The sequence below is a fragment of the Pyrgilauda ruficollis genome, unplaced genomic scaffold, assembly GCF_017590135.1.
Source record: "Pyrgilauda ruficollis isolate IOZ18807 unplaced genomic scaffold, ASM1759013v1 scaffold113, whole genome shotgun sequence".
Classification (NCBI taxonomy): domain Eukaryota; kingdom Metazoa; phylum Chordata; class Aves; order Passeriformes; family Passeridae; genus Pyrgilauda; species Pyrgilauda ruficollis.
In genome coordinates this window covers 1,637,846-1,657,178 of record NW_024509544.1, presented here as the reverse complement: position 1 = coordinate 1,657,178, position 19,333 = coordinate 1,637,846, and the positions used below count along the sequence as shown (strand labels likewise).

The following is a 19,333-nucleotide window of genomic DNA, read 5'->3' as shown; positions in this document are numbered from 1 at the left end:
CAGCCAAGGTCTTAGGCATCAGCTCATAAGGTTTTGTTTCTTCCTTTCTTGCTTCCCAAGGAGTCCAAGTCAATCTGGGATCCTGCATTACCCTCGATGTCCTGGGAGTTGTGGATCTGAAGTACTGCACTGGCAATGGCAATGGACAAGTGAGAAAACCTTACCCTTCCCTTTCTGGAAGCAAATATGGGGGGAGGGTTTCCGAGCTGCTGCCCAGAGCCAACCCTGAGCCCTTCATGCCTGGCATCTTCCCTTTTGAGAGGTTCCTTCTTGAGGGTGCAGATGCTGAAACAGAGCCATGGGTGAGCAGAGATTTCTATCCAGGATGTTGAACATGGATTAATTGTGGCCAGCCCTCTTGCACTGATCAATTTCTGAATGCACCAGATAGCAGCTGTCAGATGCAGCATGGATTCACTGAATTCAAAGAAAGAATTCTTACGGTCTCTGCGCAAATCCACAGCCTTGATTCCGGGTCCTTTGGAAAAGAATGAGGGCCATGGCAGCACTCCGCAGCAGGCAGCGCTTCTTCCATTGTGGCAGGGACTTTTCTGTAGCTTTGGTGACATCACTGTCTCTTTCTTCGAAGAAGACATGTCTTCTTTCCCTTGGCTTTTTAGTCTCAGCAGATTCCTGGTGGCATCTTCAACAACACGCAAGGCGGCATCTTCAACAACACACAAGTCATCATTGGTGGCCAGTCCCAAATTGTGACCATCAACAGGCAATGGCGTGTGGCAATCATTGAGCAAAGGAGCTTCAGCGGGTCCTGGAAAACCATCTGGAACTACAACACGGTGAGTGGCAGGGATGGGACTGCTTGAAAAAAATCCAAGGAGTCTGGCTGCTCGTACAGCTGGCCCAGGTGATTGTTTCTTCATTCTGGCCATGTGGAGTGCAGAATTTCAAGTAGGAACTTTCTGCACTCGTTCTGGTTTACAGAAAAGGTCTTTACAATCCCAAGGCCTGAAAGATTGAAGTGTAAGTGCTAAAAACTTTTGGAGAGCATCTCCCTATTCCACAGCCTTTCCCCTAGGGAATGTGCCTAGCAGGAACCAGCTCCTGACAATTATCTTGCTAACTGCTGTAATTTCTTGTTTAGAATCAGATTGGTTTTGGAAGTCCGACCAAGAAGATAATTTTTGTTGCCAGTTCATTGGTGAACAACCTCCGGTCTTATGGGTCAGATGTCTTCTCCATGTGCAGTGGACTCACCACCTACAAGGCTTATGAAGTTCACGGTGAGTGCAAGCAAAGGAATTCTGTTTCTAAGTGATCTGGCCTTTTTCTCTCCTGATGAATTACCTATTGCTACATTTCCACCTCAAGTCACACAGAAGCCAAGGGTTTCAGCAGTTGCACAAATGGTTCAACATCTTTGCAGATCAGGACTGGAACAGGATGTTGTCACAGGCCTCATAAATTATCAAAACGAAACCTTACAGTTCCTTTCCAGTAAAGCTTAATGAGTTTGGGCCCATGAACTGACAGCAGCCTCACCATGCCATACTCAGCCATTGGGACTCTCAGGACAATGTGCAACAGAGCCACAATTTCTGCACAGGAAAATCCCAAGGGTGTTCAAGAGCAGGTCTTTGTGAGCATTCCAGGCTGAGCCAAAGAGCTGGTGCTCACTGGGGACTCCAAGAGAATCTGTCCCTTGCACAGCTCAAACATTCCCAGAGCAGCAACTATTCATACCTGGTGTGCTCTGAGCAACACCACCACCCTTCGCTAGAAGGTCAGCCAAGGTCTTAGGCATCAGCTCATGGTGAATTTTCTTTTCTTTTCCAGCTTCCCAAGGACCCCAGTTGAATCTGGGATCATGCATTACCCTCGATGTCCTGGGAGTTGTGGATCTGAAGTACTGCACTGGTAATTTCCATGGTAATGGACAGGTGAGAAAACCTTAGCTCTTACCTTTCTTGAACCAGTTTGGGGGTTCAAAGCTGCTCAAAGCCAGTGCTGATGTCCTTCTTGCCTGACATCTCCTCTCTTGAGAGGTTCCTGCCTGAGGGTGCAGATGATGAAGCAGAGCAATGGGTCAGCAGAGGTTTCTGTTCAGGATCTTGAACATGCATTTACTCTGGCCAGTGCTCTAGCATGCATCAGCCTCTAAAGGCACCAGATGGCAGCTGTCAGATGCAGCAAGGATTCACTGAATTAATAGAAAGAATTCTTACAACCTTTGCCCAACACCACAGCCTTGATTCTGGGTCCTTTGGAAAAGACTGAGGGCAGTGCCAGCACTCCCCAGCAGCCAGCACTTCTTCCATTGCAGCAGGGATTTTTCAGAAAATTTGGGGACATCACTGTCTTTCTTCAAATGCTAAATATCTGCTTTCTCTTGGCTTTTCAGTCCCAGCAGACAGGTAACAACTGCCATTTCTCTGGTGCCTGTGTTTACCAAAACATGACCCTCAGCAGTCAGACACGTGAGGTGATTATCGAGCAGAGGAGCGAGCAGTTCTCCTGGAAAACCATCTGGAACTACAACATGGTGAGTGGCAGGGAGGGGGCTCCTTCTAAAGCTTTACTGGCAGACTGGCCCTTGGTACAGCTGGCCCAGGGACAGGGAATGTTTCTGTATTCTCAACATCCAGACTCCAAGAATAGGGGTAGAACCTCTCAGCATTTGTTAATCTTGTTAGTCAGAATCTATCCCATCATTTTGGGTGGAAAACCAAACTGCAAGTGCTCAATAAGTTTTTTTTTTTTTACAGGACATCATTGCAACCAAAGTGGTGCAAGAGAGAACGTGCTACATTTCCCACCATGAACAGAAATGAGATGCCCACCTTTGATGCTCTCATCAGATATGCTTCAGAGAACAAGGTAAGATTCAAAGTCAGCAGTTGCTTGTGATATTGTACTGTATTTGAAATTGCTTTTTGTGCCTGAAACACTGCTGTTTTCAAAATCCTCTTAACCAACTGGTAAATTAAAAGCCAGTTTAATTGCTATTTTCATGGATATTTTCAGTGATATTTTTCAGGTACATCATTTGAAGGCTTTCAGAAATTACAGTATGCACTTTTGGATGCCTTTAGTGCAGGTTCATTTTGAGTCCAAGTCCCAAATAGTTAGATTATTTTTACAATTATTTAAATCATTATTTCAATTGACTATTTATATTACCTAAGTAACCAAGACTTTAGATTATTTCCTAAGTATGCTTCAGCAAGTCTCATTCTCAACGTCTAGAAAAATGCTTTTTCTTCAGAAGATCTAATTGAGGAAGAAAAAATATTCCAATTTGGTAGAAAAAATATTTTGGTAAGCTTTCAAACTTTTTGAAGATATACCATGTTTCTTTAGTTCAGCCATCCACATTAGCACAGACATTATACAAATGACCTTAGCATTCAGCATATTCACCTTTGCTAAACGCAAGCTTCCCTTGAAATCTTACAACTGAGTTGGTAAAAAAACCACATTTTCAATAGCAGGAAAACCTGTAGGGCAGAAGGGAATCAGGAGGAGACTTCTGCCAGCCAACAGCCCGGGTGCCCCTGAGGGGCGAGGGCAGTGACTGAGCACATGCCTTGGAAGGAGCTCTGGCTCCACAGAGCGGCCGCACTCCTCTTCTCCTCTTCAGCACTTCCCTTGTGCTGCCGCTTCCCCTCAGGCTCCTGCACCTTGGCTCCCTCAAAACCATCTGCCCTTGGAGCTGCCTTCAAGGCTTGCCACTGGTCCCACAGTCTCCCAGGGACTGAAAGGTGTCCCTAAAGGCAGTTGGGACTCCAACACCCAGCCCTGAGTCATCCTTCCTGAGCTAGGAACAGCCCTAGCAGGAACCAGCTGCTGGCACTGAGCTTGCTGAATGCTGGTATTTGTTCTTTAGAACCAGGTTGGCCTTGGAAGACCTACCAAGAAGATCACCTTTGTCACCAATGGATTGGTCAGCAACCTCAACTCCTACGGAAGAGACATCACGGCTATGTGCAGTGGACTCACCACCTACATGGCTACTGAAGTTCACAATGCCAAAGGGGTGGGACTGCAGGGGAGAAATCTCCCTTTTGGCAGGGATGGAACTCCACATGCTGAACCATGAAAGAGAGAAGGGCTCTGTTCCAGGGGCCACACACTCTCGTGACACATCCACAGGACAATATTCTCTCCTTCAGCACCCAGAGGCAAATCAACAGTCTCAGCAAGTCACATAAAGTTAGTCACATAAAGTTAGAGCTTAGGAGAACCATGAGGCATGAGAGACCCCATGTGAACTCAGATCCTCCTCATCAAAATCCTTTAAAATAAAAGTTTGGACCAATTCAACATTCAAGGGAATGTCTCCATGATAAAAATTGTCCACAACAGTTAACACAAATGAATTTATCATCACAACAAATAATTCTCCTGCATACTTTAAATCCTCTTCAGCTGGATCCCACTGCAGAATGGCACACACAGGGTCCAGGGCTGCAAAGGGTGAGGGTGCAAAGGGTTTAAGAGCATTTAAACACTGACTCATTTACAAGGTGATTCAAGAGTGTTTACCACAATTACAACAAAGACTGAGATATAGATTGAAGATAGCAGCATTCATACCCTAATCACTCCTCATGCACACACACAGGTCCGGAGCTGTTTGCATCTCTATCTATGTGTGCAGAAGGACCTGTTAAAAATTCCCCTGGAGTTCACTGAAAGGGGTCAAATGCCTTTGCATTTCTCTGTGGGTGAGGGTTGAGTCCCGAGGAGAGGGGAATGCCAGCCCAGTCTTCAGGGAATCAAATTTTGACTGCAAACCTGAGGCTTTGCAAGCTCCAGGAGACATCCCACTCCACAGGAGAAGCTTGAGGAGCCCACTGCAGTCCAGGGCAGCCCAAAGACCCCACCTAGCACTGCTGTTTGTGGAGTCAGGGTGAGATGATTGTCCTTAATTCCCAGGAGATTTCCACCCTGGCCTGTCCTGAGTTTTTAACAATGGTCCTGTTCCACTCAGGCTGTGGCACAGGTAGCTAATGTTCCAAGGCTGTCAGGGGTGAGTGATTATCCCTTGTTCCCTGCCTGGGTCAGGGAACCAATATTCCTGATATAAGCAGTGTCACTCCCACGTTTCCCTCTCAGAGTTCCCAGCTGGGGTAAAGCCTGAATGTGAAGCCTGACACAAGAACCCTGATGGCTCTTGTGGCCTTCCCAGCCTCCCCTTTGAGGCCACAAACCATCTCCCCTTTAATCTGATCTCCAAGAGAAATAATCCCCAAAACATGGCTACAGCAGCCAATGCCTTATTGAGAGAAACACTGCTGGGAATCCACAAAGCTAAATCCTTACCTCCTTTAATCCATCCCAAAAATTAGAACATCAAGAAAAGCTCCAAGGAGCACCACAATGAAAGTTCACACCACTCTGGCACTGGGGTTATGCTTGAGCAGGAGAAACATCATACATGTGACATTGCTGAAGGAGGCAATAAAACCGTTTTTTTTTTTTTTTTTGCCTACCAACAGATTCCCACCTCATAATCATCAGACTCCAGCAGATCAAAATTTCCAAAAGTACAATCCCCACATTTATCAAGTGGCTACACCAGGAAATAATTATCAGGGACATGCAGCAGGGAAACAAACGACAAAATAATTTTATTGCAGCATTCAGCCCTTCCACACCTAATTCTGAAAACAAATAAAAGGTGGGAGGCTCACATCATTTATTCTGCCTTCTGACTCCAGCCCTTGCTGATTATGTGAGTACAAATGAACAATTCCACAATGCTGCTCTTTCTGTGTTCCCTGCTTCAGAGATCTCCTTGAATCTTTCATTTTTCTAAAGCCTTGGGGAGAAAATCACTTGAAAGCCTAAGTGTTCTTTCATTTGTTTTTCTAGCATCAACAGACTGAAGTAAGCAAGAAAATCTCCATTAGTGGAGGCTACCAAATTATGACCCTCAATAGGAAATGGCTGGTGGCAAGTATTGAGCAAAAGACCAACCATGAGTACTGGAAAACCATCTGGAACTATGACACAGTGAGTGCAGTCTCTTGTTCAGAGAGCGGCTCATACATCCAGTAAAAACTGTTTTTTACTTTTAAAAATATTTATGAAATTCCAGTGTTAATGATTAAATTCCATGTGGTCAATAACTTCATTTTACAGGGCTTTATGGCAACCAAAGTGCTGCCAGAGAGAGCTTGCTACGTTTCCATAATGAACAGAACAGAGATGCCCAGCTTTGATGCACTTCCCCAGCTGGCTGCAGACATCAGGGTAAGATTGAGAAGGAGCAGCTACTTGGAAAGTTGTACTTAATGCAAAGTGAGACCTTGCTATTTTCAAAACCAACAGGTACTTTAAAGACCAGGTTTCACACCATTAATTCGATATTTTTATCAATTTCAACGACATTTTACAACAATGTAACTTTCAGCTTTTGAAAATTGAAATACCCTTGTTCAGATGCTTCCATTGGCCAATGTTGTAGCTCAGTTAGATTATTCTTAAAATGTTTATGACAACTAGAACTAGGAGTTAAACAGAGCAGGGCACTGATCTTGCTGAATGCTGGTGTTTGATGTTTAGAACCAGAACCGTCCAAGACCCCCTGCAAAGGAGATCACATTCACCCTCATCAGGAGAACCATTCGTGACCTCGAATCATATGGACCAGACATCTTCTCCATGTGCAGAGGGCTCTCAACTTATGTGGGTTATGAAGTTCACGGTGAGTGCAAACAAAGGAATTCTGTCTCTGAGTGAGCTGGCATTTGTTTCCTGGGGGAATGAACAATGCACAATTGCTGCTCTTCCACCTCAAAACCCACAGAAAGCCAGGGCTGCAGCAGCTGCACAAAGAATTTGACATATTTGCAGATCAGGACTGGAACAGGGTGGGGTCACAGCCCCCATAAATGACCCACACCAAACCCTTACAACTTAATGGGGCTTAATTTTGGGCTCAGAGCGTTTTGGCCACACTGAGCTCCCCTGAAATACCCACTCAATAAACATGGTGTTTCTAAGCACCTCTGTCCTTCAGCTCAGAGCTGACTGCTGACTTAACCCAGAGCACTTAACAGCATCTTAGTCTGTCTGGTGGTAATTGTTTTTCTTTCCTTGTTTTTGAAGAACCCCAATCCAATCTCGGATCGTGCCTCAAGCTCGATGTCCTTCAATATCTGGCCCTCACCTACTGCCACAATGATAACTTTGTGTAAATCCTTTCCTGAGCCTCGTGGGATGCTCCAGCAGCAGCCTCGTAGCTGCTGCCCAAATCCAACCCTGCTGGAGTTATTCCCTGGCATTCTTCTTTCAAGAGGTTCCTTCCTGAGGATTGAGTACTGGAACAGATCAGTTGGTGAGCAGAGCTTTCAATTAAATTCCTTCATCATGGAATAACTCCAGCCTGTTTGTCATTACTCTACACTTTTTCATCTAAGAACACCTCCACGAAAATACTTTGCCCCATTTGAGCCCTTTCACTGCTCTTTTCATCCCAGCACAGCCAGAGAGCTGGGCAAGGCACAAACAAGGCAGAACCTTCCCTCCCTGCCTGGGGAAAGATGCTTCACATTAAAAATCTAGGGGGCACAAAAGGCAGATAGAAAGAAGTGAAAAACAATGAATTTCTCTTTTTTTAGAGGAGGGGAAGTCTCCTTTGTGGGATTTACAGAGTAGTTCTGTCCCTAACATAAAGCAAGGCTGGGATTCTTGTTGCTCAAATCTTTGAAAAATTACAGCAGTCCAGGGAAGAAAGAAATCCTCTTGGCCACTGAGTGTCAGCCTCGAGTTGCACAACTGAGATGGAAAAGGCACTCGATCCCACCCAGAGGAGCCTGCAATGCCACAGCCCCAGGAGAGTGCAGTGCTGCCACTTCCAGCTCTGCTGTGCTGAGTGACAGCCCTGGAGACACAGCAGGGACTCCAAGGTGTCTGCAGCGGGCAGGAATTCCTGTGCAGAGATAATTTCATTGTGGGAATAACGCTGGGAGTGTGGGGAGTTTCCACACGGTGCTGTAACAGCTTCCTGAGGTCCCCTGGAAAACAGGGAGTGGGATTTTTAGATTTGACAAAAGCCATTACCCATCAGCCACGTCAGACCCCTGGGAGCCAAAGGGAAACACCCCCAGAGTCACCCAAAGGTGCTCCCAAACCCAAAGGCACCAGCTGGAGCTTGACTTTGCACAGCTGTGTGCAATTAAAACACCTCATTATTGACTAGAACACACTCAGCCTTCCCAAGGTCTCTCACACACAACCTGCAATCTTCATCATGGTTTTGTTTCTGGCATTTTTTGGGGGGTGGGGGGAAAGGGCAGACAAATTCCAACCCCCCTCCTGTGTCCCACGGGAGTGTTGGTGCTGCTCTTACCAGATCATAAATACACAAAAATACACGCTCGAGGATTAGTCCTGAAGGAATTCAGAATTTCAGGATGAAGCTCAGTGTTCCCCTTGGCCAGCAGCTCCCTCCACCTCAGAGCACTCACAGCTCCACCTGATGCTTCATTCCTTGGCTTTTCCCCAAGGAATCCTGGGCCTTGTGTCACCCTGACCCCACAGCTACACAGAGAATCTGATCTCCTCCTCCAGCTTTGCTCAGGGATGTTTTAAAGACAAATGTAATGCTTTGAGCAGTGCAGGGCATTGCATCTCCTGAAACCCCCACTGAAGCTGCTCCACTCACCAGGGGTTGGCACTTAGGGGATTTGGGGTTGTTGGTGTGGCCTGAGGGTCTGGGAGGGAAATTTGGGAGCCCCTGGCACCTCCAATTCAGCTTTTACTGGTACAGGGGCTCCCTCAGAGGGGAATGGTGCTCCTTGTGAGCTCTCCTGTCTGCTTTTGGAGCCTGTGGTGCTGTTTGTGGAAGGAGACAGGGGAGGTGAGTGTAGATGGATTTACATTCCCCTCTCAGTTCCCTTGGAAAGGGAGAGTTTAGGCTTCAGAGGTTGAACTGAGTTTGGTGAGGGTGGTGATTTGGGGCAGGCTTTGATAAGCCCAGGCACTGCTGAGCACTCCTCAGGAGTGAGAAAATGCCAGGCAGGAAACCTGGCATGGCTTTGCACTCCTGTGAAGCTGCCCCAAGAGTCTAAAGGTCTTTAAACTCAGGTGTTGCGAAGGAATTCCTCCCTGTGAGGGTGGGATGGAATTCCCAGAGCAGCTGTGGCTCCCTTGGATCCCTGGCAGTGCCCAAGGCCAGGCTGGACAGGGTTTGGAGCAGCCTGGGACAGCCGGAGGTGTCCCTGCCAGGGCAGGGGTGGGATGGGCTGGGCTTTAGGTCCGTCCTAACTCAGCCTAGGCTGGGATTCCGTGCTGGGAGCGCTCAGTCCCGGCGCAGCTGTGAACGTGCTGCAGTTGCGGCCACGAGATGGCATTCTCTGAGCTTCTCTTGCTAAGGAAAAGCAGAGCTTGCCATCTTTAATAACGACAATAATAATTAAAGGAGGGGGGGGGGGGAAGCCACAAACCCTCCCTGTATTTTCTGAAGTCCGTGACAAAGCGAGATTTGTGAGGAGGCTGCTGCTGCTCCTGGCAAACAATGGTGCTGCTTTCCCAGAGCTGCGAGGGAGACTGAGGGTCAAGTCCCTTTAAAAAAAAAAAAAGAAAAAAAAAAAAAAAGTGAAATACAGTATTGTGCATCTTGAAATCTGAAACCAAGAAACAGAAGTGCGAGGGAAACAAGGGGGAAAAGTCTTGCAATTCCTGTGGACAACTGTTGCGAGTGGAGTTTTAAGGAATACAATATACATCTCTACCTTTTAAAGGCTATTGAATGGCTTTTGTGGAGAAACCTGCGAAATAAAGGAGCCTCGGAAGAAGAGATTTCTTTTTCTCCTCCTCTCTGGATATAATGGCCATTGCAAAGCAAAGCATCTTGAGATTTGGCTTCCAGTGTGCCTTCCTCGCAGTTTTTACCCTCACCTGTGATGGGCACGGCGGGAAGAGGGAGAACGGTGGCCCTGCCTGCTACGGAGGATTCGATTTGTATTTCATCCTGGACAAGTGAGTCAGTCCTGCTTTGTTCTTTCCCACTGAGCTCTTTCCCTGGGCACGGGCTGGTACCGAGGAGGTTTCCTTTGGATTTGGGTTTTGTAGGAGTCACTGTGTCCCCAGGGGACCTCTGCAGCTCCCGACTCTTGCTCTGTTGTTGTTGTGATAACTCTTTAGTAGGTCCCGTGCCTAAATCCCTTTGTTCTTCTGTGATCACATCGTTACAGACTGTCCCAGGGTGGGAGCTTTGTGTGTGCTGAGCTCGAGTGGGCTCTCGAGTTTCTTCAGGCAGTGCCTGGGAGCAGGGCAGCACCCGGGACCCCTCTGCCTTCCCCCCGAGCCGGGGAGCCTGGGGCTCCCCCGAGAGCTGGGGGTGCAGGATTGTTCCTGCAGAGACCAACTCCAGGGCTGGGATGTGCAGGGAGTGCAGAATTATTCCTGCAGGCACTAATTCCAGGGCTTGGGATGTGCAGGATTGTTCCTGCAGAGACCAATTCCAGACCTGGGATGTGCAGGATTGTTCCTGCAAGCACCAATTCCAGGGCTGGGATGTGCAGGGAGTGCAGAATTATTCCTGCAGGCACTAATTCCAGGGCTTGGGATGTGCAGGATTGTTCCTGCAGAGACCAATTCCAGACCTGGGATGTGCAGAATTGCTCCTGCAAGCACCAATTCCAGGGGTTGGGATGTGCAGAATTGTTCCTGCAGGCACCAATTCCAGGGCTGGGATGTGCAGAATTGTTCCTGCAAGCACCAATTCCAGAGCTGGGATGTGCAGAATTGTTCCTGCAAGCACCAATTCCAGGGCTGGGATGTGCAGGGAGTGCAGGATTGTTCCTACACAGACCAATTCCAGGGCTGGGATGTGCAGAATTGTTCCTGCAAGCACCAATTCCAGGGCTGGGATGTGCAGAATTGTTCCTGCAAGCACCAATTCCAGGGCTGGGATGTGCAGGATTGTTCCTGCAAGCACCAATTCCAGGGCTGGGATGTGCAGAATTGTTCCTGCAGGCACCAACTCCAGGGCTGAGAGGAGCAGGGAGCTCTGCTCGTGGCCCCGAGCTGGGTCCCTGCCCCTGTGCCCCCTGAGCAGCTCCAGGTACAAACCAGCCCAGAGAGGGGCTACTCCCCTGGGAGGGGGCTGAACTCAGCTGCTGGGATGGAGAGCAGCTCGAGAGCCTCATTTAAAGAGCTTTCTTTTCCCTAGCTGAGTCACACTTTCTTTGTTTCTTCAGTTAATCAAATGCATATTTTGAGTGTTTAGCTGTTGTTGCTGAAGATAACTTCCTGCCTCACTTTTTCATCACTAATTGTGGCACTGTCACCTCCTTGGCACTGTAGGAGTGCTGCTTTTTGCAGATGTGGATGGAGCAATGTGGAATCATTTTGTGCTGAGCTTTGGAAAGCTACATACCAAAGCAATACAACAATTAAAAAAGAAAAACAAAAACTTTAAAAAATACTAGCTGAAATGGTTGTCCTGGTTTTCTTGATCAAGAGCAGTTCTTTTGAACCAAAGGCTTGGAAATAGTGGAGGTGATGCCTGCCAGAGCCATGGCACTGACATGAACAACCATAAATTTCAGAGACAGGAAAGTATTTGCAAGTTGCCAAAAGCACTCGCAGACAAAGTTTCTGACTGATCCTCTGGAGTGTTTTGCAGTAGCTCCCACATTCCATCAGTGTAAATGACTTGGAATTACATAACCCTTTATTACAAAATACTGGGTAAAACCCAGCACTGAGACACTGGCTGCTTCAGCGTGCCAGTGGTCCTGATGCTCCAGGGGGAAGATTTATTTATTTTATTCAGTGGAAAGATCTACCTGGCTCATTCATTTTCAGTTATTCATTGGAATAACTCTATTGCTACAAAAGGAAAAAGCCTGAACCCAAACAAGCCCAGAGCATGATTTGTGCTGCTTTTGTCAGCTGCATTTCCCTGGAAGCTGAAGCAGGACTGAAGGATTTCTCCCATCTCGTGGATGTGCTGTTACACCTCTGAGCTAATGCAACTCCAGCAGGTCCTTAATTCAAATTCTGTGCTGCTCCCCCAATAAAACCCATGAGTTCTGAGCCTCCCTCACAGGATGATGGATTTGGGTGCAAACACAAGCTTTAAAGCAGGCAGGCTGGCCCCAGTGTAGGTATCAAGGTATCCAACAAAAGCCTGCTCTGACAGCTGCAGAATTCCTGTTCCTGGGATATTTCTGGTGCAGAAATGAACAGGATCTGATGTAAGAATTTCCTTGGAGGAGCACTGTGGCTTTTCAGCTGTTCCTGAGTAAAATGCACCCCTGGACCTGGTTGTTTAACCACTGGTGAGAGATTTACTGTGGTGGAGCTGGTTATCACATTTCCTTTAACCCTTTGATGGAATCACAGCATGGTTTGAGCTGCGAGGTCTCTAAAGCTCATCTGGTTCCACCCCCTGCCCTGGGTGAGGACCCTTCCAGAGACCATGCCTCTTGTCCTTTGATGGCAAAATCCCAAACTGTGTCTATTTTGCTCAATTTAGACTCAAGCTTTATGTTTTTGGAGTCGCTTTATGTTATTTGGAGTACTTTTAAGTTATTTGGAGTAGCTTTAATTTGCTGTTTGGAGGTGCTGCTTGCCCTTTAGAGGAGCTGTTTGCTGTTTAGGGTTGTGTCCTCTTTGCTGTGCTCACCTCTTTGCTGAGCTCCTCAGGGTGAAGGTCACACCAAGACAAGCCCAGTGCTGTGGAATTTAGGCCTGGCTTACTGGCTGGTCCAGGGTGGTCTCTCCTTTTGTGTTCTGTGGTGCTGAGGGGATTTGTGGGCTCAGGCTCCACACGCTGGAGGAGTTGGTGCCAAGGAATTAACACAGGGTGCAAATTCAGGTACAGAACAATGAGGAAAGCAGTGAGATGTTGCTAAAAAGCCCAAACGTTTGCCCTTGCTGACAAATTGTCCATTTTTTGTAAAAATATTCTCAGTGTGATTGATTACTGCTGACTGTGACCACCCCAAGCTGACAGGGTGCCCAAACCTCCCCTCTCCCAGCACAGCTGGAATATTTGGGATTTTCCCAGCATCAGGCCTGCACCCAGAGCAAGGTGTGCATCTGGTTAGGGTGGCAGGAGCTTGCAAGGATGTGGAGGGATGATTTTTCTCTGTTAGCATGAGGGCTGAGGGATGCCAGCAAGGCAGGGTGGAGAAATTTGTGCATTTTTGTGCCTTTCTGCCTGAAGGAACGTAATTAACTCCCAATTCTGCCAAGGGCGGGCAACTGCAGAGAGCTGAGCTCATGTGTGAAATCCCTGCCAGTCAGGACCTGTGGATGTGTTTTTTACCCAGTGATGCCTCTGGGATGAGCATTCCTGGTGAAAGGAATGGGCAGGAGCTCCCTTCCAGCCAGGACCGTGTGTGCCTGCAGCACTCTGCACTTTATCTGCTGATTAATAGAAATGAAGTCATGGCTACTTGTTTATTAGTTGGGTTTTTTTTTGCATACCCCCTGCCAGCCAGGAGGAGAGGAATGTTCTTGGACTGAGGCTGGGCTTGGAGGCTTGTCCTGCTCTGACCTGAGCCCCTGTGGGTCTGTGACCTGCAGGGTTTGGCAGTGAGCTGTCTGGTGTGGAGTGTGGCACGAGATAACAGCGTTTCCTCCAAGGATTGCATCACCTCTCAGAGCCTCTGTGCTCTGGAGGCCTCTCAGAACTGCTCCTGCAGGATCTGGGAAGGCAGAGGATGCTTTGGGGCTCGTTTGTGTTATTTCTGAAGAGCTCAATAAAGAGATGCTGCACAGCTTCTCAGGTAAATGGCATCTCTGAGAGCCACGAGACCTCTGGGAGTTAGTCCAAACCCAGGAAAGCTGAAGGAGATTTTTGGATCAACACCAGCCTCTGAACCAAGTGTCTTCATGTCCTCCTGCCAGCTGCAGAGCACTTCACCCACGTGAGGTCTGGTGTAGGAGTGTGGGCTTCATTCTGTGACCCTTCTGGATGGTGACCTGGATAAACCCACAGCTCCTCCGAGAGGTGCAACAGCAGAAATGGAAAAGTGGAGTCTAAAAAGTGCAAGGAGGACCAAGGCTGGGGAGGCTTGAGCTGCTGCAGCTTTGGGTTCTGGAGCACCTTGTCCCAGTGAGGAGGAGGAGGAGGGCACCTGCTGAAGGGCAGGAGCCACTGCAGTGTCTCTCTCCACACCTGCATTCCCCTTAGGGGTACAAAACTCTGGAGATGGCCACTGAATGTCTCACTCTCTTGTTAAAGAGAATGGTTCACTTGGGTTTAATTTCCATTTATTGGGCCCTTCTCCAGAAGAGATTCTGGCATCCTCAGGATGAGTCTTTTCTTAAATTGCAAGTTTAAAGCATCAGCCATTCAGCTGCAAAGCCCTGGCTCGCTGATCATCCTGTTCCTTCTGGGAATATGAGGAGAGAACTATTTGAAAATTGGCTTTTCTTATCTTACAGTTGGACTTTAGAAATACTCACGCTACTCAGAGTTCTTGGCCTGCCTCACTGTGCAAAGGAAGTGTCTTTTAGAGTGTGGCTGCTGGATGACACAGCTCGGGGAGGTGGGCACTGAGCTGGTGCTGCTTTTGTGAGCTTTGCACTGGCTGCAGAAAGCCTGGTTGTGTTGGTTTTGTCCATTTTTGCTGGTTGTGTTGGTTTGTCCATTTTTCCTGTTTATGTTGGTTTGTCCATTTTTGCCGTTTGTGTTGGTTCTGTCCATTTTTCCTGTTTGTGTTGGTTTTGTCCATTTTTGCTGTTTGTGTTGGTTCTGTCCATTTTTCCTGTTTATGTTGGTTTGTCCATTTTTCCTGGTTATGTTGGTTTGTCCATTTTTGCTGTTTGTGTTGGCTTTGTCCATTTTAGGCCGAGTGAAGAACGTGAGAAGTCAGAAGTGTGATTCAGAAAATGCATTTTATTTACAAGGAGTGTTTTTTCCTAAGTGCAGGCCTGGGAATTTCTGGCCCCTGACAGGAGAGGGAGAAAAGGACTCCAGGCAGGCTGAGCTGTCTGGCCCAGGTGGGAATGGCTGTGCAGGAAGGACAATGTGTGCTCAGCAAAAGAGTGAACCTTCATTTTGGGAGGTGAATGTATGGTCTAAAGTGACATTTGGTTCACTGAAGCAAGGATTAATTGGTTTCTGATTAACCAAGCCTTGCTCTCCGTGTCTTCTGGAGACTGATGTGACCCTTGCTATCAAGTCAAGTGATTTTTATGCCTCATCACCTAAAGACAATAAATATTTCTTTTCCAGGCCAGTTCTAGGAAATTATTTGTGCCTGGAGTGCCTGTGGAATTCAAGCTCTCTGAGTTATCCCATCCATCCAAGGGGAATTTGCACCTGGGGCTGAGCTCTGTCTCTGTTCTCTCAATTTGGGGTTTGCACGCAGCAGGGTTTGAGTTTCCTGTCTGAGAGCAAGTCCTGCTGTGTGTCACCCCTCACCTCTTATGATGCCAATTTTCCCTCTTGACTGGTTTATCAAGAGCTTTGCTCTTTGGTGTTCCTTTGCTCCTCCTTGATAAACATTTGTGTGGGGAGGAAGCCATCGTGCCTCGTCCTGGTCTGAGGAAAGAAAGGAAGGAAGAATTCAGCACTGAGAGCACCTGCTGCTGATGCTGGGTGTCTGGAAGGCACCTTAAACTCATCAAAAGTGATGCTTTTGGGCTCCAGTCCTTTGTGCAGCAAGGCACAGGGTCAGAGGTTTTGCACAGAGCCTGGATTTTTTTGTACCTGAGCAAAGGTCCTCATTTGGGCTGGTGTGTGGTTTTTTTTTTGAAGAGCTCAATAAAGAGATGCTGCACAGCCCCATAGGTAAATGTCATCTCTGCATGGACAGAGGGGGGTCACGCAGGGAAAGGAGCTCCAGGAATTGTGGAGCAGGAGGGAATGGCTGAGAATGGAAAGCAGCTGTGGGGGAAGGGGCAGGAAATGTCTGGGACCCCCAGGATGAGCTCTGCGTGCTCCTCTGCAGGTGCAGCATTTGTTATTATTATTAAATAAATAATAATAAATAGCAATAAACCATGGCATTGCACCCTGTGGTTTATTCCCTGAGCAGCCAGGCTGGGACCTGCTCTGCCTCTCCACTGGCATTAAATAAATCATAATAAATAGCAATAAACCATGGCATTGCACCCTGTGCTTTATTCCCTGAGGCAGACCTGCTCTGCCTCTCCACTGGCATTAAATAAATAATAATAAATAGCAATAAACCATGGCATTGCACCTTGTGGTTTATTCCCTGAGCATCCAGGCTGGGACCTGCTCTGCCTCTCCACTGACACCCCCAGAGCTGAGCCAGCTCAGAGCAGCTCCTTGACCTTTCCTTCCTGGGAAGTGAAAAACCATCTCAAACATTCACCTTTTCTTCCTCAGGCTGCAGATCAGTGAAGTTTCTGTTGAAGCTGGAATGGTTCTTTCCCCTATAAACATTTCTAATTGTACTCAATGAATTGAATAAGTGATGACACATTTATTTTCCAACTCTAGGAAAGAAATTTTTTTCCCAATATTAATATTCCAGCGTTCACAGAAGTGTTTATGCCAGAAGGGGCATTTTGTGCTGAAAGATTCTGATTAACCTAATTTTTTCCTCGTTCTTACAACATAAAGAAGAATAAACCAACCCCATTGCACCCCGTGGTTTATTCTCCTGAGGAGCAAAATTAGTTTGTTTTGTCTTTAACTGAGGTGTGAAAGAATTAACCAGAGCAGCTGAGATGTGGACTAAGGTGTTTTACTTCTCATAGTCTCTGGCACAGTGGAAACACTGGAGGAGTTTAATAATCTGTTCCTCCAACTGCATGTAATTCTCAGAATACACTTGAGCTAAAAGCCCTGTGCAATGGTTTGGAAGTGAGTGGGTGGAATTAATCTAAAACATTGTGCAGAGAGGCAGCTCCTCACTCACAGGGGGTTTATTTGGTTAAGGCTCTGTTAAAGCCCAGCCTAACTGCCCTAAGCTGCTGCCAAGGGCAGCCTCAAAGCCTTGCATGGAGTGGGAATGATTCCTGCTTCTCAAAGTCGAGTAGGAAATGCCAATTCCAGTTTGATCTCCCTGGAGGAAGAGCGGGGGCAGTGGGTGTTGAGCAAAGTGAAGCAATGTGGGACAGAGAAGTGACCCTGTCACCCTTGTGTCCCCAGGTCAGGCAGCGTCCTGCACCACTGGAACGAGATCTATCACTTTGTGGAGCACCTGGCCCGCAAGTTCATCAGGTAAGGAGGGCCCGGGGGGCTCCCAGTGCCTCCCAGTCCCTGCTCTTCCCGTGGGGAATGTGGTGCAGAAAGGGCTCTGGGGCTTTCCTCCCACCCTGCACTGACCCCCCTCCTGCTCTGTGGGCAGTGGGGCAGATGAAATAATTCCATTTATTCCTGCCTGCCTTCCCTGGGTCAGAGCTGGGGGGCAGGAATCCTCCTGTCCCTGAGCTGCAGGAGTTTGGGGCTGCAGGGAGAGCCTGTGGCCGTGGCTTCCAGGCCCTGGAGGAGGAATCCCTGGGGACAGGGCACGGAATGTGTTGTGACAAACACCACGAGCCCTGCCTTGTCTCAGGATGCATTTAACCTTTGCTGCTTTAACAATCCAAGGCTGTGATAGCAGTGTTCTCTGCATCCTTTACAAGGGTTCCCCAAGGTTTCCCTGGGCAAAACACATTTTCATCCTGCTGAGCTGTAACTGGGCTGGCAGGGTGTGATTGTGTCACACACACAGAGCTCTGCTCTGACCACCTCATTAATTCACTTTTTTCTCTCCCCCAGCCCTCAGCTGAGGATGTCCTTCATTGTTTTTTCAACCAGAGGGACAATTCTAATGAGGTTAACAGAAGACAGGTAAGGAGAGGTTTAAAGGTCAACAGCAGCTTCTGTGTCCTTGGAGCTTCCTTCACCCTCCTCAGTGATTTCCATCCCACAGGGAACGTGTTGTGGCACCTCTGTGCTTCCCAACTGCACTGGTAGAGCCCATCCTCACTGCTAAGACCTCTCAGGGCAGAGCAGGGCAGAAGTTCCCTGCTTAATTCCAACTCCTAAAAGTCCTTCAGTCAGGGTTTCAGCTCACACTGGTTTCCTTGAGGGAGCCTGCACTGCCCAGGGATTCAGGATTTTGTCAGAGAAGCAGACTCAGTGCCTGTGCAGCATCCTCTGGGAGTTTCTCCTGCAGATAGGGGAAACTCCCTTCCCATAAAAGCAGGCTTGGAAGGCAGAGGTGACACCCACACTCCTGGCTAGAGGGGAATGTGATTTCCTCGAAGGTCTGAAGGTGTGTCACAGCCAAAGAGAGTTTGGGGTGGATTTTTTGGCAGTACCAGATTGCCTTGTTTGTGAAGCGTGTCCCTGCCACCCCCTTACGGACCCCCAAGTTAATCCCAGGAAAATCCACAGGATGGATTTTTTTTCTTTAATTTTATTATTTTATTCTGACTTCCAAGGAGAGCTGGATGAGGTCCTTAAATCGCTCTCGCTTCCTCTGTTAACTTCATTGCCACGTGGAGCAAAAATATACATCCCACATGTGTGGAGTGTATAAGTCAGCATGTGTTTTACATCTTGGATGTCTGAAATCACATACCAGAGCAGCTGCCATGGGGAGGAAGCTGGCTGCCTTCCTACAGAGCAGTGCACACTCACAGCAGCCTTGAAAATGCCCTTAAACCCAGGCAGCCTGAGCATCTCCTGCCACTTTCTGCAGTGACAGGGATGAAAAGAACAATCCACATTTATTTCATGGCTGCCAAAGCAAAACCTGTTCCCTGCCTCTTGCTGTCCCACCCTGGGAGCAAACCCCGCTGCAGGGATCTCCTTTCTGCTCAGGCTCTGAGACTGAAATGTTCCCCGTGTGGGAATGTATTCCATATTTACCCAGCTGTCCCAGAAATGCTGGCTGGGAGCAGGATTGCTGTGGGATTGCTCTCAGAGCCAGCTGGGTTTTACTGGGGCTGTGCTGGCCTCTCTCACCTGGGAGAGCTTCCCTGTCTCTGTGGGGTGTTTCAGCTGAATTTGAGGGTGCTGAGCATTCCTTTTGGCAAAACTCTAATGGGTCTGGACTGACAAATTTTAATGACTTTGGCTGCGTACTTGAAAATGTCAGTATTAACCTCTCAGAAATAGTTTGGATCACAGGGAATGCTCCATTTTACACCCAGCTTTGGTTTGCCCTGAGAGGAGGAACCTTGTGAGAGTGTCTGACTAGCCTGGGCTCTCACAGGTGGAAAAATGGGTTTTTGGAAGTTTGATAACTCAGGTAAAAGCAGCCTTTGCTCCCCAGGGAGTCTCTGCTGTGCAGACTGAGCAGTGCCAACGCCCTGCAGCAGCCAGCCTCTGAGTGTGAGCTCTGGCTGTGTGAGCACACCAACTGCCCTTTCTGAAGGGGTTAAAAAGTGACTCCTGGCACACCTGTGTGGCCCTGCCCACAGGTTCGAGCAGTTT

General features: G+C 48.0%; 2 protein-coding genes across 2 annotated transcripts in view; both read left to right on the top strand.

Moving 5' to 3' along the window:
* Positions 1 to 1,153: 1,153 nt before the first annotated feature.
* On the top strand, positions 1,154 to 7,163 carry GKN1 (gastrokine 1). The gene is given in 11 exon segments (XM_041478704.1): positions 1,154 to 1,241; positions 1,795 to 1,898; positions 2,360 to 2,500; positions 2,724 to 2,771; positions 2,773 to 2,835; positions 3,845 to 3,994; positions 5,642 to 5,695; positions 5,836 to 5,976; positions 6,106 to 6,216; positions 6,529 to 6,670; positions 7,075 to 7,163. Coding segments are annotated over 11 exon segments (1,086 nt in total). The 5' UTR covers positions 1,154 to 1,198.
* A 2,451-nt stretch (positions 7,164 to 9,614) lies between these two features.
* ANTXR1 (ANTXR cell adhesion molecule 1) overlaps positions 9,615 to 19,333 on the top strand; it is a gene marked incomplete at its 3' end in the record, with an annotated part of 58,024 nt that continues 48,305 nt past the window's right edge. Inside the window, exons 1-3 of the mRNA XM_041478691.1 lie at positions 9,615 to 9,948; positions 17,057 to 17,128; positions 17,669 to 17,740. Coding sequence (XP_041334625.1) covers positions 9,797 to 9,948; positions 17,057 to 17,128; positions 17,669 to 17,740 — 296 coding nt within the window. The remainder of the gene's footprint in view (positions 9,949 to 17,056; positions 17,129 to 17,668; positions 17,741 to 19,333) is intronic.